This window comes from Mercenaria mercenaria, chromosome 4 (assembly GCF_021730395.1).
Source record: "Mercenaria mercenaria strain notata chromosome 4, MADL_Memer_1, whole genome shotgun sequence".
Classification (NCBI taxonomy): domain Eukaryota; kingdom Metazoa; phylum Mollusca; class Bivalvia; order Venerida; family Veneridae; genus Mercenaria; species Mercenaria mercenaria.
The window spans coordinates 16,248,134-16,274,732 of NC_069364.1; the positions used below are offsets into that span (position 1 = coordinate 16,248,134).

At 35.4% G+C, this 26,599-nt stretch overlaps 1 protein-coding gene across 3 annotated transcripts in view; it reads right to left on the reverse strand.

Annotated features, from left to right (window-relative positions):
- Positions 1 to 2,324: 2,324 nt before the first annotated feature.
- LOC123551076 (protein OSCP1-like) overlaps positions 2,325 to 26,599 on the reverse strand; it is a 49,134-nt gene continuing 24,859 nt past the window's right edge. For all 3 annotated transcript variants that reach the window (XM_045339743.2, XM_053540564.1, XM_053540565.1), the window contains exons 5-10: positions 25,519 to 25,622; positions 23,530 to 23,658; positions 19,049 to 19,118; positions 18,215 to 18,342; positions 10,828 to 10,897; positions 2,325 to 6,141 (exon numbers count right to left, since the gene is read on the reverse strand). In XM_045339743.2, coding sequence (XP_045195678.1) covers positions 6,034 to 6,141; positions 10,828 to 10,897; positions 18,215 to 18,342; positions 19,049 to 19,118; positions 23,530 to 23,658; positions 25,519 to 25,622 — 609 coding nt within the window. In that variant the 3' untranslated portion in view covers positions 2,325 to 6,033. The remainder of the gene's footprint in view (positions 6,142 to 10,827; positions 10,898 to 18,214; positions 18,343 to 19,048; positions 19,119 to 23,529; positions 23,659 to 25,518; positions 25,623 to 26,599) is intronic.

Genomic DNA, 26,599 nt, shown 5'->3' on the forward strand with positions numbered 1-26,599 from the left:
TTAATGAAGTCAAAGATTTTAAAGGGACTCAAAGACAGAAAATTAAAATAAAGATATTTAATGAAACCAAAGAATTTAAAGGGGCCCAAATGTTGAAAATCAAAATAAAGATATTTAATAAAACCAAAGATTTTTAATGAAGTCAAAGATCTGAAAGGTACTCAAAGACAGAAAATTAAAATAAAGATATTTCATAAAACCAAAGATTTATAAGGGACCCGAAGACAGAAAAAAAATCAAACTAAAGATATTTCATAAAACCAAAGATTTTAAAGGGACCCAAAGACAGAAAAAATCAAAATAAAGATATTTAATAAAACCAAAGATTTTTAATGAAACTAAAGATTTTAAAGGGACCCAAAGACAGAAAATCAAAATAAAGATATTAAATGATACCAAAGAATTTTAAGGGGCCCGAAGTTTTTTAAGGTACTCAAAGACAGAAAATCAAAATAAAGATATTATATGAAACCAAATATTTTTAATGAAACTAAAGACTTGAAAGGGACCCAAAGACAGAAAATCAAAAGAAAGTTATTGAATGAAACCAAAGCTTTTAAAGGGACCTAAAGACAGAAAATCAAAATAAAGATATTTTAAACCAAAGATTTTTAAGGGACCCAAATACAGAAAATCAAAATAAAGAAAAACCAAAGATTAATAATGAAGTCAAAGATTTTAAAGGGACTCAAAGACAGAAAATTAAAATAAAGATATTTAATGAAACCAAAGAATTTAAAGGGGCCCAAATGTTGAAAATCAAAATAAAGATATTTAATAAAACCAAAGATTTTTAATGAAGTCAAAGATCTGAAAGGTACTCAAAGACAGAAAATTAAAATAAAGATATTTCATAAAACCAAAGATTTATAAGGGACCCGAAGACAGAAAAAAAATCAAACTAAAGATATTTCATAAAACCAAAGATTTTAAAGGGACCCAAAGACAGAAAAAATCAAAATAAAGATATTTAATAAAACCAAATATTTTTAATGAAACCAAAGAATTTAAAGGGACTCAAAGACAGAAAACCAAAATAAAGATATTAAATGATACCAAAGAATTTAAAAGGGCTCAAAGTTTTTTAAGGTACTAAAAGACAGAAAATTAAAATAAAGATTTGAAAGGTACTCAAAGACAGAAAATCAAAATAAAGATATTATATGAAACCAAATATTTTTAATGAAACTAAAGATTTGAAAGGGACCCAAAGACAGAAAATCAAAAGAAAAATATTGAATGAAACCAAAGATTTTAAAGGGACCTAAAGACAGAAAATCAAAATAAAGATATTTTAAACCAAAGATTTTTAAGGGACCCAAATACAGAAAATCAAAATAAAGATTTTTAATAAAACCAAAGATTTTTAATGAAGTCAAAGATTTTAAAGGGACTCAAAGACAGAAAATTAAAATAAAGATATTTAATGAAACCAAAGAATTTAAAGGGGCCCAAATAATGAAAATCAAAATAAAGATATTTAATAAAACCAAAGATTTTTAATGAAGTCAAAGATCTGAAAGGTACTCAAAGACAGAAAATTAAAATAAAGATATTTCATAAAACCAAAGATTTATAAGGGACCCGAAGACAGAAAAAAAATCAAACTAAAGATATTTCATAAAACCAAAGATTTTAAAGGGACCCAAAGACAGAAAAAATCAAAATAAAGATATTCAATAAAACCAAAGATTTTTAATGAAACCAAAGAATTTAAAGGGACTCAAAGACAGAAAACCAAAATAAAGATATTAAATGATACCAAAGAATTTAAAATGAATGAATGAATGAGTTGGGTTTTACGGCGAATCGACACAAAAAGGTCATATATCGCCGCAAAGAATTTAAAAGGGCTCAAAGTTTTTTTTAAGGTACTAAAAGACAGAAAATTAAAATAAAGATTTGAAAGGTACTCAAAGACAGAAAATCAAAATGAAGATATTATATGAAACCAAATATTTTTAATGAAACTGAAGATTTGAAAGGGACCCAAAGACAGAAAATCAAAATACAGATATTGAATGAAACCAGAGAATTTACAGGATCCCAAAGTTTTTTCAAGGGACTCAGACAGAAAATCAAATAAAGATACTGAATGAAACCAAAGAATTTAAAGGGGCCCAAACGTTGAAAATTAAATTAAAGATATTTAATGAAACCAAAGAATTCAAAGGGACCCAATAACAGAAAATTAAAATAAAGATTCAAATTTACAGCAAAGATTTTTTATGAAACTAAAGAATTTAAAGAGCCCCAAAGAATCAAACAGATATATAAATGTTTAATGAAAGAAAATGTTTTCTTAAACAAAATGACTAACACCATCATTTTCTATATTTTATTCATACTCAAAAGCAATGATACTGATGTTTGGTCCTTAAGACTTGTTCTGTAGATTGAAGCAGAATGATGAACACAAAACTTGTACTCTCTGTGCATCTTACATCTTACACAACATTTATACAGTATATTATATGTACTTTCAAATCTAAAGCTCTGAATACATCCAATCTGGTACATTTAGAGAAAACTTTATGTTGTCCTTTAATTCAAATTTAGGGACCATGATTACCTTAGGTCACTCACCCGTGTTGTGTTTGTTAATTGGCTCAAGTATGTTAATTTGCTTAAGTTTTTGCTTTTCTTAATCAAATTAACAAACTTTAGTATTTTGGAATTTGGAGTATAAAGCCACATGAAAACTGGCCCTGCCCACTAGCACCCATTTCTCTCTCTCAAAATATGTAAACAATTTAAGTAATAAAAAGCAAAACATTTGTGCTAAATGTTTTTAAAAAGCTCCATCAGTACATATACAGAATAACCAATTCTCTTGCAGCCATAATTTTTTCATAAATTGTAGTAGCATGACTAATTTTTGTACAAATAAAATTATTTCCTTTAAAAGCAGGTATGCAGATTTTCAAAGTGAATTGTTTCAGAGCAGATGTTGTTTAAAGGAAGAGTGGGCAATGGAGACAGTGATGGTGAGTGATCTCAGGAGCTGACCCTGAGCTCTTTGCATTTTGAAAAGACTAGAATAAAAAAAATCCGAGTTAAAGTGTATATATAAAAAGACTGAGACTCTGAGGTGACAAAAATGCTGTATAATTACAGAACTTGGAAGTTCAGCTGAATTTTTTTTATAAAAATACATGGACGGAAAAAAACATTATCACAAACATTATCACAACAATAATCTGTTAACAATATGTAAATAGTACATGTTAAAGATAAATAACACAAGAATGTCTAAGCAGGACTTGTCAGTGACTGTAAATTTTCAACTGATCTGTGCATTAAAAGTTCTGAGACCTGTATCAACTGACTCCAATGCAAAATTATAACAGTTACGAAAATAATATTACAGTACAATCATGTATAATGTAACATATTTCTTGACCAAAGTAAATGCTCAATCATATGAAGTGGAATGAAATAAAATCACAATTTAAAAAACATCTTGTTTGATGGTGACTGATTAATAGAAGCAAATAAAATATAATGCAGTTTTGATATATCTTGTTTGTATCTGTTCTCTTTCTTTCAAATTCTGCAAACACCAAATTAAACATACAACACAAATGATAAGAATGTGTCCCGTTACACACATGTTAGAATGATACAAACAATTTAGAATTATTATTAACAAAAAAAAAAACAACAAAAAAACTCTATATTTCCTGAAGAGCAAAGGGAGGAAATGGCATTTCTCTGTTTTTATAACTTCTAAAATAGGTTGGCTGAGGATGTGTTATCTTCAGTGTTGGAAACTTAAACTAGAATATTTTCCAAAAAGAAAGAAAGTACTTTGTTAATTAAACAGAGATGGTACCTAAGGCATTGTTTTCAGTGACAACAACTACAAATCAATTGCAAAATTGACTAGCATATCCCTAATGTTGCACTAGCAAGAATTTAACATAGCACTGTGTGGTACAGACAGGACATTTTGACAATAACATCAGCTTCTTTCTTCTGGATTTGCTAAAGAAATATTTGTCATTAATGTTTAGCTATTAATGTTTAGCTTACACTAAAGTTTTTATTTAAAATAGAGAATATAAGCAGTGCACTAACATAAGTTTTTGTAACTGCAGTTCCACAAGGTAAATGCAATTCCAAATGGCTTGGATAATATGCAAATTTGGTACATTTGTAAACAAAAGGTGCACACTAGAAAAGTCGAATAACTTCTTTCAGCACAATGTTTGGAACGGTTTTGGTGTCACCTTAAGATAGAACACAAAATTTTACATTCTTTATATTTAGTTTTCTCACATATTCTGGGACTTTCAGTATTCTCATAAAATGAATTTTAAACAAGAGGGCCAAGTGGACCTAAGTGGCTCACCACAGACAGACCTTGACCTTTTGACCTAGCTTCTGAACAAGTTTGTTGAATTTGTTTGTTTGTTTTGGGTATAACGCCGTTTTTCAACAGTATTTCAGTCATGTAACGGCGGGCAGTTAACCTAACCAGTGTTCCTGGATTCTGTACCAGTACAAACCTGTTCTCCGCAAGTAACTGCCAACTTCCCCACAAGAATCAGAGGTGGAGGACTAATGATTTCAGACACAATGTCGTTTATCAAAGTCACGGAGAACATGCGCCCTGCCCGAGGATCGAACTCACAACCCCGCGATCCGTAGACCAACGCTCTTACCTACTGAGCTAAGCGGGCGGGTCAGTATCTATAGGAAATTTGTTTAATTTGTTTGTTTTGGGTTTAACGCCGTTTTTAAACAGTATTTCAGTCATGTAACGGCGGGCAGTTAACCTAACCAGTTTTCCTGGATTCTGTACCAGTACAAACCTGTTCTCCGCAAGTAACTGCCAACTTCCCCACATGAATGATCAGAGGTGGAGGACTAATGATTTCAGACACAATGTCTTTTATCAAATAGTCACAGAGAACATACGCCCCGCCCGAGGATCGAACTCGCGACCCCGTGATCCGTAGACCAACGCTCTTACCTACTGAGCTAAGCGGACGGGCTGGAAATTTGTTTAAGGATTTTCTACTTTTAGCTCTTGTAACCCCTAAAAGAGGTCAAGCTGAACCATTTGAACGAATCAGAGAAAGGTTCAGACATGCATGATGATCCATCAAGTAATTCATGAGAAGAAGTTGTTCAAATTAATCCATTTTTTAACTCTAGTGGTCCATTCAAGGGGCCAAGCAGAACCATTTGAATGAACTTTAGAGACACCAAGTTTGGTGAAGATCCATCAAGAAGTTCCTCAATCATTATAAAACTGATGTACTTCAGTATCAAGTTTTCATACTTGCATACCTGGGCCCTGGTTGAATGTCATCCTCAATATTTTTAGATGTTCACATAACATTAAAATTTAAAGATTAATGCGCCCCATTTAATAACAAAGCCAAATCACAGCAAATATTTCTGTTCTTGGAGGTACATCTTACTTTGTATCATCTTTTGTTCATAATTTTAAATTAGTACTTTGCTTAGTTGTTGTTTTAATAGTTAATAAGGTACAAATATAGGAAAACACTGATTGACAAAAACTACCCCCATAGTAATTACAAGAGTGCACACTCTGGCCAGGGTGACCAATAAACGAAAGAAAGAAATCAGAGGTTTAACTTGAGATTCTGATGAACCTCTGCTAGATGAGAATTTAAGTCTTCAACAGAAAGCAATATCAGATGCAATTTAAATTTTAGGTACCAACTCTGAATTACAATGCATTTATTTTAAAGATTAACAAAATATGGCTGGTAGCATATAATTTGTAAAACTTAACGATTATTGATGAAAACTGGGCAGTAGACACAGCTTTGCCTCATTTAAGGATGCAGAGTGTGCTGAAATTATGACATAGAGTTCTAACACTGGAGACAACTGCAATTATATACAGACATATTGCATCATAATTATTTCCCTTTGCTTCTGAAAGCTATTTTGAGTGACACAATAAAAAGATGTTTTTACAATTCGCCAAACAATACGGAATGTCTAGTCTATTGCTAGACTCGAGTACAATGTTAATGTAAGATGATAGTTCTAGCTTGCACTGTCCATGAGATCTAGTAAATCATCCCCACCGCCAGCACCTGAGTCTTTCACGTCTAACTCTCCCATAATCTGTTCTAACTCCTTGTTTTTCTGTTTCTGTAATACAAAATTAGTTTTCATTAAAGACATTCATCAAATCATAAAGTCTTTGTTTTTAAGCCATTCAACAACATTTTACACATCTGACCAGCATCAATTTTTGTTCCTTACATGTTTAGTTATTTCTTCTACAAAATGACACAGAAACACAAGTGAACAGATTATAACTGGATCTTGTAAAACAGTTCCAAGACAAGAGCTGTCACAATTGGTGACAAATGCCCCTGAAGTAGGCCCAAGAATGCCACAGATGTATGCGCAAAAAATCACATATCCTTTTGTGACCTTGATCTAAGAGGCTATGGTAATAAGCGTGACACATCTTCTCAACATGGTTAACATTTGTGTCAAATTATTTTCAAATCCCTTGATAAATGGCACAACGGACCAGACAAGAAACACCTTGGACCTTGACGTTGGAGTTAGGGGTCAGGGTCTTGCAAATGACAACTCATCTCATTATAGGGAACATCTATGCCAAGTAATTTCAAAATCCCTTCATCAATGCAGAGTTATGGACCGGACAAGAAACAGACCATGTTAACCTTTGACCTCTAAGTGTGACCTTGACCTTGAAGCTAGAGGTCTGGGTCTTGCAAATGACAACTCATCTCATTATAGGGAACATCTATGCCAAGTAATTTCAAAATCCCTTCATCAATGGCAGAGTTATGGACCGGAAAAGAAACAGACCATGTTAACCTTTGACCTCTAAGTGTGACCTTGACCTTGGAGCTAGGGGTCTGGGTCTTGCTCATGACAAGTCATCTCATTATGAGGATCATTTATGCCAAGTAATTTCAATATCCCTTCATCAATGGCAGAGTTATGGACAGGACAAGAAACAGACCATGTTAATCTTTGACCTCTAAGTGTGACCTTGACCTTGGAGCTAGGGGTCTGAGTCTTGCGCATGACACATCGTCTAATTATGGTGAACATTTATGCCAAGTTGTTTTAAAATCCCTTCATGAATGGAAGAGTTACAGCCCAGACAAGAATTTACCGGACACAGGGACGGAATGTCGGACAGTGCGATTTTAATATGCCCACCTTTGGGGGCATAAAAAGACAAGCTGTTCCATATTTTCAAAATAAAACATTCGCTGTTAAAGCTAATCCACCAAACTCATACAAATAGAAAAGTGTTACAAAATGCTTTTAAATCTACAGTAAGATTAAAGTATATTGATATTTATACAACAGTTAATTAAATGACACAGTGTCAGCTATATATATATATATATATATATATATATATATAGATATATGACAGCTGAAGCAGTGACATAGCAAGCCAGCTAAACATTAGAAGAATTGTAAGAAGAATTGTAGTTAAATCACTGCTGGATAATATAAGCTTAAAAGTTTAAAGTTGTTTTAAAAATCAGTGGTGTAGCACAACAGCTCAACATCAAATTAAAGATGTTAAATCAGTGATGTAGCACAACAGCTATACATCAAATTATATCATGTAGCACTGCTCCTAAACATCAAATTATAGCTGTTAAATCAGTGATGTAGCACAACAGCCAGATGATCACAACAACAGTGATGTAGTACGTCTGCTAAATTTATACCTGTGACAATTAATGCCAGCCAAAAGTTGTAAGTATTGCAAAAAAATCTGTGATTTTAAGTCAGTAAAATGTACACTGCTTATGGTGCATAAGTCAACAAAGGGTGAAACAGTCGAATGTGAAACTGATAAAAGGCATATTATTATTATCATATCAGAATTACATAGCGCCCTTTTCATGATAAACACGTTCAAAGGTGCTTTACATACAAAGGCAGCCACTCCGGGTACTAAATTCATCCTCTACCAGTACAGACACGGAGCGATCTGACTAGAGGCACAGAGCAAGAAAAAGCCCCCAGAACAGTTACCGAGAAATCCTTTTTTAGATACAGAACTATCTGACCAACTTTGCGAATAGACCTGGGTCTTTAACATGCCCAGTGTGTAGCATCAATACACACAAAGCTGTCTTTCCTGGGATGAACCATACCTGGCCTCTTCGTTAGGTGAGAGACAAGAGTATCTCAGAAATTTCCAGTGCCTGGATCGGGATTCGAGGTTTTCAGTAACGTATGTTCCCACTAGCCCAAATTTGTATATATATATATATATATAGATATATATACAAACAAGAAACGCGGCAATGCCACGAAACCAGGTTTTCAACACTTTGCATAAGAATAAAAAAAAGTGCCAGAATGTCACAATATACGCCCGTCACAGCAAATTTCTTTACTCTAGCACCTGTATTTGCCGATGCAATTTTAATTTTGTGGTTGTTTAGTAATCATTGTAATTCTTTTGTTTTTCTAAGTCCACAAAAAAACTCCTTACCAGGTAGAGATACCTTAAAATACACCTAAAATTAGAAAGTAACAACTATGTTGTACCACAGAAAAGTGGTCTTCCAGGTTTTTCCCTACGGTCAATTATAAAAAAGTTACAATATAAGTTATTTATAGTAACAACTAAGGAAAGTTAATCTTTAAAAAAAAAAAAAAAAAAAAAAAAAAAAAAAAAAAAAACAAAAAAAAAAAAAATTGTAAGTTCACACAGAAATCCTTACCAGGTAGAGATTGGTCAAAATACACCTCAAAATTGGATGTAACATGCATGTTGTACTACAGAAAAGTGGTCTCGATTTTTCCCTACGTCTAGTAATGAAAAAGTTACAATATAAGCTATTTATAGTAACAACAAAGGGAAGTAATTCTAAAGAAGGGAACTGCACAAGACACTTCGTCTCTAATGGTGTATAATTGTGCCAAGTTACATCAAAATCCCTCTATGCATGAAGAAGATATGCTCCGGACAAAGTTTTCATTCTTGTATCCTTTGACCTCTGTGACCTTGACCTTAGACCAAGGGACCTGGTTCTTGCGCATGACACTCCGTCTCATGATGGTGAACAGTTGTGCCAACTTTCATCAAAATCCCTCCATGCATGTAGAAGATATGCTAACCCTAACCCTAACCTAACCCTATTTTTAGTAACAATGACCTTGACCTTGATCCCAAAAACCCCAAAATCAATCCCAAGCTACAACTTTATATAAGTTTTCTATACACCAAGTTTCATCATGATAGCTCATTCCTAAGTTAAGTTATTGACCGGAAACCCTTTTTCTATTTTAAGTAACAGTGACCTTGACCCCAGAAACCCCAAAATCAATCCCAGCCTTTGTCTTGATATAAGCTACATACATACCAAGTTTTATTCAAATATCTTTACCGAAACAAAAGTTATTGACCGGAAACACCAGTTTGACGCTGCCGCCGCCACCGCCGCCCGCCCGCCCAACCGACATCTACCCCAATCTAATAACTCAGGTTTTCCTTGAAAACCTGGTTAACAAATAGAGGTACATGTGTAAGTTAGCAAGTTCCTTTACTTGTTCATAGTCAAGGTGAAAAACGCATACATCTTCTTTTACAGATCTGACACAGAGAAACTAGAGCTATCACTGAATGTAATTAATATTAAGGATTCTAACTGAAGACCTCTGGGAGTCAGACACTACCGTAATACAGCTCCCTGCTTCTCAGGTCTGTAGGTTAATGTGTTTTTCTATTCAGAACTAATCTACTAGATCTAGATCCCACTAAAATAACATGGGGAAAGGGTGCATTAATGAGCCGCACCATGAGAAAACCAACATAGTGCATTTGCGACTAGCACGGATCCAGACCAGCCTTCTCAAGGTGCGGCTCATTCAATTTGTAGTCACCTCAATAAGGAGCATGATGGGTCAAGGGAATGAATGGCATTCTTAGTTATTTCAATATTACAAGTGATTATACTATATGTGAATAGTGGTTACAAAATACTGCACTACATTCGAACAATTATCATAGTGGTACTTACTTTTTCAATAGACAACACAACATGGAAATCAAAATTTTATTATTAATAGAACGGAATTTTTATACTGAAGAAATTTATAGCATCTTTAAAATTATCATCCTAATCAGTCTTTCTTATTCTTTTTCCTTTGCATATGATAAAGTTTGGATATTTATAGTCAAAAAGCATTTCCTTCTAGGAAAATATGAATCTATAAATATCAAATGCGGAATAAAGCTGTATTGTAAATGCTCGTTTAAATCACTGTGATATAAAATGTATGCATTTTACTGGACATTGCCAATCGAAATTGTATGTTTTGACATAATGGACCATTTGCTTTCATGGCTTCAACAAACTTTTAAAAATGCTCATTTATTTCATTCCAACATGTAAACTATCAATTATGATTTATTTCTTAACTAATGGACAATTTCTATATTGGAGTAAATGTTGGTCCCTATGGCAGCAAATGTGATCTGCTTTCACCATTAACAGTCTGGCTGACAAAGATATTTGAGCTAGGCTTTGAAGAAAACTGTTCAATACGTGAAATCTTTACATGCATATACTGTAAATTGTGTAACACTAGCTCAATTAATGGTTCCTTTGCCAAGCTTAAGTGAATGTTAAGCAACTTAGATACTACCTTTATAAGGCCTTTCTTTCTTTGGCATTTAAAATTGGAAAGAGTAAGCCATAATTGCTTAGGTATGCATACATACTAGACACGTACTCTTAATAAAGGCAATTTCAACATCAATTATGTATTTTTTTTCACAAGAATGAAAAATAAATAAACCATTAAGTACATTACCTTTGAGGCATCAATTTTAACAACCTGTGATTCTTTTGTTTCTACTGGTTTATATAAAACTGCTGCTTGTCTGAAATAAACAAGAGGACCATGATGGTCCTGAATCGCTCACCTGTCCCCACATGACCCAGTTTTGAACTGAGTATGACGTCATTTTTTCTATTATTTGACATAGTAACCAATTTTTTTAGCTCATGTGACCCAGTTTTGAACCTGACCTAGATATCATCAAGATAAAAATTCTGACCAATTTTCATGAAGATCCATTGAAAAATATGGCCTCTAGAGAGGTCACAAGTTTTTTATTATTTGACCTACTGACCTAGTTATTGATGGCATGTGACCCAATTTCGAATTTGACCTAGATATCATTCATGTGAACATTCTGACCAAATTTCATGAAGATCCATTCAAAAGTATGGCCTCTAGAGAGGTCACAAGGTTTTTCTATTTTTAATTCTACTGACCTAGTTTTTGATCGCAGTTGACCCAGTTTCAAGCTTGACCTAGATATCATCAAGATGAACATTCAGACCAACTTTCATACAGATCCCATGAAAAATATGGCCTCTAGAGAGGTCACAACGTTTTTCTATTATTTGACCTACTGACCTAGTTATTAAAGGCATGTGACCCAGTTTCAAACTTGACCTAGACATCATCAAGGTGAACATTCTGACCAATTATCATGAAGATCCATTCACAAGTATGGCTTCTAGGGAGGTCACAAGGTTTTTCTATTTTTAGATCTACTGACCTAGTTTTTGACCGCAGTTGACCCAGTTTCGAACTTGACCTGGATATCATCAAGATGAACATTCAGACCAACTTTCATAAAGATCCCATGAAAAATGTGACCTCTAGAGTGGTCACAAAGTTTTTTCATTATTTGACCTAATGACCTAGTTTTTGATGGCACATGACCCAGTTTCAAACTTGACCTAGATATCATCAAGGTGAACATACTGAACAACTTTCATGAAGATACATTGAAAAGTATGGCCTTTAGAGAGGTCATAAGGTTTTTCTATTTTTAGACCTACTGACCTAGTTTTGGACCGCACATGACTCAGTTTCGAACTTGATCTAGATATCATCAAGATGAACATTCAGACCAACTTTCATACAGATCCCATGAAAATTATGGCCTCTAGAGAGGTCACAAGGTTTTTTTTATTATTTGACCTACTGACCTAGTTTTTGAAGGCACATGACCCAGTTTCGAACTTGACCTAGATATCATCAAGGTGAACATTCTGACCAACTTTCATGAAGATCCATTGAAAAGTATGGCCTCTAGAGAGGTCACAAGGTTTTTCTATTTTTAGACCTACTGACCTAGTTTTGGACCGCACGTGACCCAGTTTCGAACTTGACCTAGATATCATCAAGATGAACATTCAGACCAATTTTCATAAAGATCCCATGAAAAATGTGACCTCTAGAGTGGTCACAAGCAAAAGTTTACGGACGCACGGATGGACGCCGGACGCTGCACGATCACAAAAGCTCACATTGTCACAAAGTGACATGTGAGCTAAAAAAAAACAGTAGAGTTTGTTTCTTAAGTTTAAAATGTAATTTTAAAGTACATATCATAGCCTTCATTTTTGCAGACAATTACAGTTGATATCTCATTGCTACACAGCAGGAATGCCCAGTAAAATGTTTTCAGAAGTTTGTTTTTTCAAATAACAATTTTGCATATCATATGTAGACATTAGCCATGTAGATTTCTTACTTCAGTCCTACAACTAACAGAATACTCTTGTGACCCTTATAATTAATCCTTATATTTACATACAGCCAGATCCTTAATTCTATATATACAGCCTTAGAGTAAACTATGTAACTTCAGACAAGCACCTCTTGTATCTCTGTCAGCAAATGATACAAATATATCACAAAGAACCGGCATTCATAAACATTTTTTCAGACATAACTTTAAAAGGAAGTCTAAGAAAAGTATCTATTTCCAATCTATTCAGTTTCATTCTTTAAAAGCATTAACAAGAAAAGCTGTCAACAGCTATACTTCAGAGTCCTCAACACCAAAGTATACAAGAGCTGTCTTATTACAGCAATGCTCGACTATAAAACAGCCTTGTCAGTAAAGGAAGTTAATTGAATGGATACCAAAGTCGGCAAGGGCATAATTTTGCAAAAATGCAAAACAAGAGTTATAGACCCTGTACAATGCATGTCAGCTCATCATATTGTGAAGTTTCAATTCACTCCCATTACCGTGTACTGAGATACTAGCTTACATTCCTAAATTTAACAAAAAATGCTAAGTGGAAAAAGATGGTATAATTTTGTAAAATCTAAATAGAGTTATGGAACCTGTGCAGTGCATGTCTAATCATCACAGTGGACAAGTGTGTAAAGTCTCAATTCACTCCCATTACCGTGTACTGAGATACCAGCTTACATTCCTAAATTTAACAAAAAATGCTAAGTGGAAAAAGATGGTATAATTTTGTAAAATCTAAATAGAGTTATGGAACCTGTGCAGTGCATGTCTAATCATCACAGTGGACAAGTGTGTAAAGTCTCAATTCACTCCCATTACCGTGTACTGAGATACCAGCTTACATTCCTAAATTTAACAAGAGGACCATGATGGTCCTGAATCGCTCACCTGTCCCCACATGACCCAGTTTTAAACAGAGTATGATGTCGTTTTTTTCTATTATTTGATATTGTGACCTAGTTTTTGAGCTCATGTGACCCAGTGTTGAATCTGATCTAGATATCATCAAGATAAAAATTCTAACCAATTTTCATGAAGATCCACTGAAAAATATGGCCTCTAGAGAGGTCACAAGATTTTTTATTATTTGACCTACTGACCTAGTTACTGAAGGCAAGTGACCCAGTTTCGAAACTGACCTAGATATCATCAAGGTGAACATTCTGACCAATTTTCATGAAGATCCATTCAAAAGTATGGCCTCTAGAGAGGTCACAAGGTTTTTCTATTTTTAGACCTACTGACCTAGTTTTTGACCGCAGTTGAACAAGTTTCGAACTTGACCTAGATATCATCAAGGTGAACATTCTGACCAATTTTCATGAAGATCCATTCACAAGTATGGCCTCTAGAGAGGTCACAAGGTTTTTCTATTTTTAGACCTACTGACCTAGTTTTTGACCGCAGTTGACCCAGTTTCGAACTTGACCTAGATATCATCAAGATGAACATTCTGACCAACTTTCATACAGATCCCATGAAAAATATGGCCTCTAGAGAGGTCACAAGGTTTTTTTATTATTTGACCTACTGACCTAGTTTTTGACGGCACGTGACCCAGTTTCGAACTTGACCTAGATATCATCAAGATGAACATTCTGAATAATTTTCATGAAGATCCCATGAAAAATATGGCCTCTAGAGAGGTCACAAGGTTTTTTTATTATTTGACCTACTGACCTACTTTTTGTCCGCAGTTGACCCAGTTTCGAACTTGACCTAGATATCATCAAGATGAACATTCTGACCAACTTTCATACAGATCCCATGAAAAATATGGCCTCTAGAGAGGTCACAAGGTTTTTTTTATTATTTGACCTACTGACCTAGTTTTTGATCGCAGTTGACCCAGTTTCGAACTTGACCTAGATATCATCAAGATAAACATTCTGACCAACTTTCATACAGATCCCATGAAAAATATGGCCTCTAGAGAGGTCACAAGGTTTTTTTATTATTTGACCTACTGACCTAGTTTTTGATCGCAGTTGACCCAGTTTCGAACTTGGCCTAGATATCATCAAGATAAACATTCTGACCAACTTTCATAAAGATCCCATGAAAAATGTGACCTCTAGAGTGGTCACAAGCAAAAGTTTACGCACGCACGGACGCACGCACGGACGACGGACGCTGCGTGATCACAAAAGCTCACATTGTCACTTTGTGACATGTGAGCTAACAAAAAATGCTAAGTGGAAAAAAGGGGGTATAAATTTGTAAAATCTAAACAGAGTTATGGAACCTGTGCAGTGCATGTCTAATCATCACAGTGGACAAGTGTGTAAAGTCTCAATTCACTCCCATTACCGTGTACTGAGATACCAGCTTACATTCCTAAATTTAACAAAAAATGCTAAGTGGAAAAAGGGGGTATAATTTTGTAAAATCTAAATAGAGTTATGGAACCTGTGCAGTGCATGTCTAATCCTCACAGTGGACAAGTGTGTAAAGTCTCAATTCACTCCCATTACCGTGTACTGAGATACCAGCTTACATTCCTAAATTTAACAAAAAATGCTAAGTGGAAAAAGGGGGTATAATTTTGTAAAATCTAAATAGAGTTATGGAACCTGTGCAGTGCATGTCTAATCATCACAGTGGACAAGTGTGTAAAGTCTCAATTCACTCCCATTACCGTGTACTGAGATACCAGCTTACATTCCTAAATTTAACAAAAAATGCTAAGTGGAAAAAGGGGGTATAATTTTGTAAAATCTAAATAGAGTTATGGAACCTGTGCAGTGCATGTCTAATCCTCACAGTGGACAAGTGTGTAAAGTCTCAATTCACTCCCATTACCGTGTACTGAGATACCAGCTTACATTCCTAAATTTAACAAAAAATGCTAAGTGGAAAAAGATGGTATAATTTTGTAAAATCTAAATAGAGTTATGGAACCTGTGCAGTGCATGTCTAATCATCACAGTGGACAAGTGTGTAAAGTCTCAATTCACTCCCATTACCGTGTACTGAGATACCAGCTTACATTCCTAAATTTAACAAAAAATGCTAAGTGGAAAAAAGGGGGTATAAATTTGTAAAATCTAAACAGAGTTATGGAACCTGTGCAGTGCATGTCTAATCATCACAGTGGACAAGTGTGTAAAGTCTCAATTCACTCCCATTACCTTGTACTGAGATACCAGCTTACATTCCTAAATTTAACAAAAAATGCTAAGTGGAAAAAGGGGGTATAATTTTGTAAAATCTAAATAGAGTTATGGAACCTGTGCAGTGCATGTCTAATCCTCACAGTGGACAAGTGTGTAAAGTCTCAATTCACTCCCATTACCGTGTACTGAGATACCAGCTTACATTTCTAAATTTAACAAAAAATGCTAAGTGGAAAAAGGGGGTATAATTTTGTAAAATCTAAATAGAGTTATGGAACCTGTGCAGTGCATGTCTAATCATCACAGTGGACAAGTGTGTAAAGTCTCAATTCACTCCCATTACCGTGTACTGAGATACCAGCTTACATTCCTAAATTTAACAAAAAAATGCTAAGTGGAAAAAGGGGGTATAATTTTGTAAAATCTAAATAGAGTTATGGAACCTGTGCAGTGCATGTCTAATCATCACAGTGGACAAGTGTGTAAAGTCTCAATTCACTCCCATTACCGTGTACTGAGATACCAGCTTACATTCCTAAATTTAACAAAAAATGCTAAGTGGAAAAAGGGGGTATAATTTTGTAAAATCTAAATAGAGTTATGGAACCTGTGCAGTGCATGTCTAATCATCACAGTGGACAAGTGTGTAAAGTCTCAATTCACTCCCATTACCGTGTACTGAGATACCAGCCTACATTCCTAAATTTAACAAAAAATGCTAAGTGGAAAAAAGGGGGTATAAATTTGTAAAATCTAAACAGAGTTATGGAACCTGTGCAGTGCATGTCTAATCATCACAGTGGACAAGTGTGTAAAGTCTCAATTCACTCCAATTACCGTGTACTGAGATACCAGCTCACATACAACAAGAGCTGTCCTTAAGATAGTCAATGCTCGACTATTTGAATTTTATTGTTGTCCCAGAAGCAGGAATATTACCCTTAATGTTAAAATATCTATAGAGTTTCAATCCAGCATCTGCATTTTTTTTGAGCAACTTGCAAGAAAAACTTAACCAGGATTTTCTAAGTCCAAAAGGGGGCATAATTTGCCCAAAAAACAAGTCAGAGTTATGGGCCTTGACCAAGTGAGGTTGTAAATTGACCTAGAAAAAGAAAAAATAAGTCTCAAAGCTATATGCCTTTAAGTAATAGCTATATGTACTTGCTTGCAAAACTTTAACCAGGATTTTCTAAGTCCAAAATGGGGGCATAATTTTGCCAAAATGCACGTCAGAGTTATGGGACTTGATGATATCACCTAGTTTTGTAACCCTGAAGACACCTTTGAAGTTTCAATTCAATATCTGCATTAGTTTTGAAGATAGTAACTTGCATGCAAAACTTTAACCAGGATTTTCCAAGTCCAAACGGGGGCATAATTTGGCCAAAATACATGTCAGAGTTATGGGACTTGACCTAGTGAGGTTGGTTTACAGACCTAGAAAAAGAAAAAATAAGTTTCAAAGCTACATGCCTTTAAATGATAGCCATAATTATGTACTTGCATGCAAAACTTAAACCATGGTGTTACACCAACGCCGACACCAGGGTGAATAGAATAGCAAGCCAAAAACAAAACGACGTTCAGACAATGGGACTGTGCAATAACTCTACCTATCCTTTCAACAGTCGAGCTAAAATATAACTGGAATCAACTCTTCTTAGAGTAAACAAGAGCATTGCCTTGCGGGTGCAGACGCTCATTTGATTTTTTGTCTCTGTAAAACAGAATTACTGTCCTACTCATGTTTTTCTAAGTCCAAAAGGGGCCATAATTTTTGCAAAAAGCAATGTAGAGTTACGGTACTTGCTGTGTAGAGTCAGCTTTTAATGGCAAATAACTGCTCCAAGTTTTAAAGCAATAGCTATGACCGTAAAGGAGAAAAGTTGACCTAAATCAAAACTTAACCAAGAAATCTGACATTTTCTAAGTCCAAAAGGGGCCATAATTCTTGCAAAAAGCAGAATGGTGTTATTTTTCTTGCTGTACAGAGTCAGCTTTTGATGGTAAACAAGTGTTGCAAGTTTCAAAGCTATAGCTTTGATAGTTTAGGTGAAAAGCTGACCTAAACACAAAACTTAACCAAGAAATCTGGTTTTCTAAGTCCAAAAGGGGCCATAATTCTTGCAAAAAGCAAGATGGGGTTATGTTTCTTGCTGTACAGAGTCAACTTCTGATGGTGAACAAATGTTGCAAGTTTCAAAGCAATAGCTTTGATAGTTTAGGAGAAAAAATGACCTAAACATAAATCTTAACCAAGAATTCTGATATTTTCTAAGTCCAAAAGGGGCCATAATTCTTGCAAAAAGCTGGATAGAGTTATGTTTCTTGCTGTACACAGTCAGCTTTTGATGGTTAACAAGAGTTGCAAGTTTCAAAGCAATAGCTTTGATAGTTTAGGAGAAAAGCTGACCTAAACATAAAATTTAACCAGGCAATGCCGACGCCGATCAAGTGATGACAATAACTCATCATTTTTTCTTAAAAAATCAGATGAGCTAAAAATGTAACATACTCTTCTTCTTTATCTGAACCAAACAAGTTGAGTCTAAATCCCGACTTCTCTGTTGTTGTTTGATTACCAATAAGATGTGAGAGGAGATCTAGCTGGGCCTTTGCTAGTGGATCTGGTGCTTGATTTTCCTGTAAATATATAGAAATGTAGTATCATCTATGTACTTTTGAATAACATTATTTTAGATATACTACGTAAGGCAGTCTTCTTGAATAATCTGGCAACACATTCTACTGGAAAACATAGTAATTAGCCAGACATGAAAACAAAAGAATACTTCAATGTCCCTTATCTCTGTGAAAATTCACTACATTTCTACTTCGGTACAACCAGACCACAAGCTGGTAAGCATTACCTCGTATCAACAAATTATGAAATGGAAATACAAGACAACTTGACAGACAAAAAGAGACACTTAGAATAAAATGTCTTCCCTGATGATGGGTGAGATATCAGGCCTTTTTTTCATCATTTTGGGAATCCCACCAACACCAGTGGAATTGGGAAAACCCTCTTGGAAACTGCCTTAAAAGGGAAAAAATTTGCAAATTACCAAAATCTATGAAAAGATTTTTTTGTGGAAAATATTAATGGATTGCATTTCAGTAATTATTCAAAAGTATAACTGATGTTTTAATAACCAAAAATACATTCAAATTATTAAAACTGTTTTGAAACAGCAAAAACCCTAAAAGGTTACACTCATTTGGGAATTTTAAATTCTGAACTGGGAAAAAATATAATACTTTTTTGCTTTGGGATTACCTCCTTTTAACGGAGATAGATTTATATGGGGGAAAAAGCCCTGGATATAATACTTGAACATGAACTTACTATATCTGACATAGGTGTAGTTTTTGGTTTGTCTAATGTTTGAGTATCAACTGGTCGTGCAACAGAATACCTGTAAATAACAGAAATACTAGTTGTAATATGTCAAATGTCAACTTTAATTTTGATCTACAGTCAAACTACGTTCACTCGAACTCAGATAATTTGTACACCACACTTCACTCGAACTCATCGTCAGGTCCCAGCGAAATACCTTTTTAATGCATTTTGTTCGATGGCTCAAATTACCGATAACTCGAACAAATCTTGCTGGTCCTGACAACTTCGAGCAGACCAATTTCGACAATAATATATTTAACCTATAATGTTAAGTGGCATTCAAATGAAAATTTTCCTAAGCATTTTTGATCATTTCAAGTGTGCTGCACACATTTACATGAAATAAAACTAAAATTTTCTAGGTATTTAAACCACTATTTTGCTAAAATGTATGTCAGTAAGGTTAAGAAATTGAACTCTGACATTGACCTTTGATACTGAAAGATTGTCTAGGGTCAGAAGAATTGTTGGTGGTTTTCGAGAACCTTCTATTCCAACCCTTACACAAAGTCCACTCAATGCTAAACCCTTTTCAAAATAAGGTTTTTTTTTATTTCAAAAACAAATATCATTTTACCATTTGTCATATGTGCTACCACAAGAATCACAATTTTGAATATCAAAACTAAGTAAACTCATATCCATAAAACAGTTTTCATGAAAAAATCTCTTGTACTTGAAATTATCGGGATCTATCTTTTGTGACAGACAGATGTACAAATTGGTGGAGAATGAACAGACCAACAAAACAGAATAATGTGCATGTTCTATATATTACCTTTTATTTTATGCTTTTCAGTGAAATATTGAAATTTATCTGATAAACTGCATTAAACAATTAGTACTTTACTGCAGTATAAGGAAACTGTATCGTCGGGTATCCCATTCTCGAGCGTCACCTATTCTCGAGTTACTTCCCATTTCGCGCTGAAAGCGAGGCTATGATGCGTTTTGACATTAGGAAACCCCACTTCCGTTGTAAACAAACGCTACTTTTGCACTCTAAAGAAAATGAGCAGCCTGCTGCGTATCAAGGTAAAATCATTATAACAAATACATAAACTGATGTAAAATTACCTGTTTTAACTAAACACTACAGTGAAACACCGCATGCTCGAGCATCGATGACTCGAGCACCCGGGCTCGCTCGAGCAATTCATGTGGTCCCGGCCGATTTCCTTCTATTTTCTATGTGATATTACCATGGCTGGGTTGAGCATTGATAACTTGATCGCTCGAGCATGACACCTGGTCCCTGTATATTAATCTATACTTTGCTGCTTCTGCCTAACTCGAGCAGAGGTGTCAAAATTTTTCACACCTTCGGCGGTCAGAATGTATCGGTTAATTAAACATTTTCACACACCGTGAGAATTTCGTAGTCTATTCCCATACTATCTTAAATGTTTGTTTGTCTGTATATTTGATATTATGATGAGATTAATTATTGATAAAAGCTTACAGAAAAGTTTTATTGATCAAATATCGATCAATTACTGATAACTTAAAGCATCTTTTCTGCGGGATCGAGATCTTAGTAATTTAATCAGCGGTTGTTTGCATGCAAATGAAGGAAATAATATAGCCGTTTCATAAAATTGAGACGATAATTATGATATGTACTTGTTGGTGAATAAAAATTAAAAAAAAAAACTTAGCTGTTTCTTCGCATCTGCTATTTACAAATTACATATTGTAACATCTATCAATAGATAACGTTTGTAATACCTTTGGTTTCGAAAATGTCACAAGTATGTTGTTATTACGCATCACCGTTTACTCAGCAAACGGTCCCGATGACCGTAAAACAAACTTTAGTTTTCTTCGTATGTTGGTTAATGTTTGGGTCGCTCGAAACCATGAATAACTCGAGTATTTTGCTCATCCCCTTGCGACCTCGAGCGAGCGGTGTTTTACTGTATTTATTCCATTTAATATCCACTCTGTATTTTATTAAACTCAAAGTATTTTTCTGGTCTGTCTGCATCAGTGATGACCTACCTTATGACTGCGTTACGTCACATAAAAACCACTACCGTACCGTATTATTTCTTATCTATGGAGTGGGTTCTGTGGAGTATACTGCCTTAAGACAGATGTGTGTTAGGCACATTTTTCTTTGATTTTCAGCTTCAGCCTACTTCTAAAAAAGCTGTCTTCCGTTAGTATTCTCCCACCAGCATGACTAATGCATATAACCTGGTGAAGGACAGGGGTGTCTCTGTATACATGGCTGCTAAATTACATGGTGTCCCAACTTCAACCTTGCGTGACAGAGTTGACAACAGAGTCTCTATTGAAACTGTTAAGTCTGGACCAGAGCCAGTGTTAACCTTAGAGGAAGAAGCCAAACTTTGTGCTCATCTGAAGGAGTTAGAAGAGGTAGGTTATGGATATACCCGTGCTGAAACAATAGCATTAGCCTCTGACTATGCAGTTGCACTTGGAAAAAGAAATGTTGACAATCCCTTCAGCATGAAATGGTTTTATGGTTTCATGAAGAGGTGGCCGGAGCTGAATGTAGTTCGTCCGTCTAGTTTGTCAGAGCAACGTGCAAAGTAAGCCAGTGATACATGTATTTACAATTATTTCTGTGAACTTAACAGAATAGTCACCAAGTATGCCCTAAGTGATAAACCACAGAATATCTATAACATTGACGAAAAGGGTATCAATATGGAATTTAAACCACCTAATGTAGTTGCAGGTAAAGCATCCAAGCCACAAGATATCATGGCTGAACGTTCAAAAACTGTGACTGTCACTGGTGGAGGAAATGCTTTGGGCCAGAGTATTCCACCATTTTTTGTCTTTCCAGGGGAAAGACTTGTAGATGGTCTTATGGAGGGTAAAACTCCAGGCACTGATGGTGTTATGACCAAAACAGGCTGGTCAAATACTGATGTGTTTAGAAAATATCTTAAAGATCACTTTGTTAAGTTTGTTCAGGGTAGAGATATGTCTGATACTATTCTTGTTCTTTATGACAGTCACAGAAGCCATCTGTCTGTTGATCTGATTGAATGGGCCCAAGATAATAACATTGTTCTGTTTGTTTTGCCACCACACACATCCCATGTCCTTCAGCCAATGGATATTGGTTGTTTCGGACCTCTTCAACTGAAGTACAATCAAGAGTGTACCACTTTTGCACGTCTTAACCACAGGGTCGTAACCAGGTATGATGTGTGTGGTCTTGCATGCAAAGCCTATGCAGCCCGTCTGAACCCCATTAACCTACAGTCTGCATTTAAAAAAGCAGGTATCTTCCCCCTGTTGGATGGTAAGACCATGTGTGAGTCTCTGGGTACTAAAACAAAACCGTCAATGCTTTATAGTTGTACAGAAAATGATAAGGATATAGCTTTACCAAATAATGAGCATAATGAAACTTCAGTTAATGACACAAATGGTGGTAAGGATGAAGCCTTGCAGGTACCTGAACAGTTTTTTAGTAAACGTAAAGGTGTTGTAGTTCAGAAGGTAACTAAAAAAAGAAGAAATGTTAACAATATTGTTGGTGGAAAGGCACTTGAAGGTGACATTGTTGAAAAACTAAGGAAGTACCACCAAGAATCTGTAAAGCAAAAACCCCATGAACGTAAATCTGTAAAATAAAAACTATCTGTAAAACAAAAGAAGATTTCAAAAAAGTTGAGCAAACCTTTCACTGTTTGTCACAGACTGCATGCAAACCACTTCCAGGACCATCACATATAAATTTAGCCTGTGATAGCAGTTCTGTTGCAAGTAACTCTCAGACTGACTCATCTGATGAATCTGAGGTTTGCTGTGTATGTAAACATTTTTATGTACCTAGTAAATTAAGAGATGGAACTCTGTGCATTACCCAGTGGGCCCAGTGTGATGTATGTGATCACTGGGTTCACTTGAAATACTGTACTCCTGTGAGAGTTGTAAGGAAAAATACTGAATTCAAGTGTAAATGTTGTTTGTAAAGCATATAATGTGAAATGTGTGCATCAGAAATAAAATATTAATAGGTCAAACATCACTAGGTTAATTATTGTTTTGTAACCTGAAACAAATTTGCATTTCCAGTACTGTATGGTATAGCATTTTACAGATCTATAAATAGCTCGAGAACAGGTGACGCCATTTTGGAAGCTGATTGTAAACATGCCTTTACAGTTCATGTGTTCCTGGTCTGAAATTCGAATAAGGCATGCTTTTTGTGGTCTATAATAAGAAATCAGATATTACATGATTGTCTGAACTAGAAGGTAAGCGTACTGTTGCATTGTTTATGTTGCTGTTTGGAGTTTGTTTGTTAGATTAACGAGAACTGGTTACGCCAGAATATATACAGAGAAAAGGTCTGTAGACTGCTTGTCCCAAATGTAGGAACACTGGCTACAACAAAATAACTAATCATAATGTCAGGAAGGAACTACATGACTTACATATTAGTTCCTAACTTTGTTACTCTGTCCCCTTTGATATCTATAGAACCTGGCTTACTCAGCTGATGATAACTGCCCCCTGACGGAAAACTCTGAGATTTACTTTCTCGTCCTTTCTCATCAAAACATCTGAAAGGTTCAATGTTTTCGAACATATCTGTAGATATACATTTAAACAATTTTTAGAACAGCATTTTTAATCATTCCAATAAGGTTGCATAACAATCATTCAGATAATTATCTATCAGAGCTCGACAAATCTACTGATATGCTCCTAAATAAAAGTATAAATTAGCTCTGGGTGAGATGGATCTTGCAGTAATACTCAACCTGCAGGACAACTGCAATTTTTGACAAAACTGAAACATATAATAAATCCAAATAAAACAAAAGTCGTGCAGAAGCCGTATAGCTAAAAGATCTGAAACGAAAGTTGATTTATTTTTCGCAACTCTATATATTTTAAACAGTCACAGTATATTTCCTTATTTGATATAAAAAGCAGACTTTGGTCTCTATGTTCTTTGTCCAGAAAAAAAAACAACACTCGACAGTCTTAGTTACATTTGGTAAACAAACAATGAAGCTTACAAGTCAAATGTTAAACAAGGCAGTCTGAAAGACAGCTAAATCCCCCGCCAGTTATGGCTGGTGAAAGGGTAAACCTTTGACCTTGAGCTGCGACCTTGACCTTGAAGTGACATGGCTGACTTTGAATTCTGCACATTGTCTTGATGAGGTGATCATTTGACCCAAGTTTCATGAAAATCCTTCAATGGGTTTAGGAGATACAGAGCTCAAACCTTTGATCCTGAGTTGTGACCTTGACCTTGAGTTGACATAGCTGACTCATGAGTTCTTGATGAGGTGATCATTTGACCCAAGTTTGATGAAAATCCTTCAAGGGGTTGAGGAGATACAGCGTGGACACAAAATGGATGGCTCAAACCTTTTACCCTAAGTTGTGACCTTGACCTTGAGTAGGCATGGCTGACTCATGGGTTCTGCATATCGTCTTGATGAGGTAATCATTTGACCCAAGTTTGATGAAAATCCTTCAAGGGGTTTAGGAGATACAGAGCGGACAAAAAATGGAAGGCTCAAACCTTTGACTCTAAGTTGTGACCTTGACCTTGAGCCAGCATGGCTGACTTATGGGTTCTGCACACTGTCTTGATGAGGTGATCATTTGACCAAAGTTTGATGAAATTCCTTCAAGGGGTTTAGGAAATATAAAGCGCACACAAAATGGAAGGCTAAAACCTTTGACCTTGAACTGACAAGGCTGAGTCATGAGTTCTGCATATTGTCTTGGTGAGGTGATCATTTGACCTAAGTTTCATGAAAATCCTTCAAAAGGTTTAGAAGATATGGAGCGGACACGAAAGTGTTACGGACAGACGGACGGATGGAGACCATTCCTATAACCCCCCACCACTCATGGCAGAGGATTAACAAGCAGACCACGATGCCCATATAATGTTCCTCTGAGTATCATTGCTCAAAATGACTGAGCTCCTAAGTTACATCAGTGACAAGCAACTGATTTGAAGCTAACTGACAAATGACTTCAAAATCAACACAGGTTTTCCACTGCCCATGGGCAATGTGCATGCCTAGTTTGAGGTCTGCAGTTCTAGGCATTCTCAAAATATTGAACATGGTTTTTGTATTGACAAATCAATAGTGGTCAACAACTGTCTATTATAGGCAATATACCTATCAAGCTTGAGGTAAAGGTGTTCTCAAGATAATGAGCAGAATTCACTTGTGCACTAACAGTCACTACGTCCTTGATCTTTGCCCCATTGTCCCAAAAAAATCAATAATGGTCATCCACTGCACACAAACAAGATGTCCTCCAAGTATAAGGGTTAAAGGTCAAAGTGTTCAAAGTCAGTGGGCCCAAACTAAATTGCTAACAAAATGATGACCAACACAGCACATATTAATAAGTCCCTTTTGCCATATAAAAAAATTAATGCTTACTTAATACTCCCTGGCACTTGAGTTCCCCAGGGTACTGGTCCACCAACAGGCAAAACAAATCTACCATTACTGGTCTGCACCTTGTCCTTGAGGAATATGGAAACCTGTAAGAATAAAATAATTTCCATCAATTACATTCTTGGAGAGTGACTTGAAAGAATATGCAGCTCTTTTATACGAAAATTTATACCGAAAGACAAGCTTATTTAAAGCAAGTTTCTTCCTGCTAAGACTGCATGATTTATAACATTTTATAATGAAAGACAGTAATTTAATATGAGCCACACCATGAGAAAACCAACATAGTGCATTTGCAACCAGCATGGATCCAGACCAGCATCCACGCAGTCTTGTCAGGATCCATGCTGTTCGCTAACGGTTTCTCTAATCGCAATAGGCTTTGAAAGCGAACAGCATGGATCCTGACCAGATTGCACGGATGCTGGTCGCAAATGCACTATGCTGGTTTTCTCATGGCGCAGCTCATTTTAGTTAACAGCCCATTAGTTGCTGTTCATGGTATATGTGTCACTTATTCTGAAATGACACAGCTGAGAACGTAATCATATCTTCAAAAAGCATCAATAACTTGTAGGATTATAATTAGTCCTGCAATCTTTCAAAAAGCTATACAAGCAGCAGCTGCACTTAAATTTGCCTGAAACAGAAGACTATTTGTCTGACGAAGTAACTGCAGGGAGATAACTCTGGTGGTCTTTGGAACGAACGCTACAGCTGAGAAGGTTGAGCAATGAGAACGAAATTGTTTAATTGAAAATTTATGGGTAATCCAAAGTTACTCACACTTTTTATGATCCTTATTTGTACAACTAGTTTGTAAAAATACAATATGTATAACATATAACAAATACACAGTGGATCAGATTTCAGAAGTCTTCAGAATAAGGGAGGCATAATTTTCTAATCCTGCAACTCTTCCATTCAATATTCTTGAATGATCAGTGTTTACTCTAACCTAACACTAACACAGGCTTTATTCAGTTCTTTTCTATTATCTTAAATATGTAGAGTTCTGGACCTTACAAAGAAGGTCTGCCCTGGTCGCAAAGGCGGAATCACT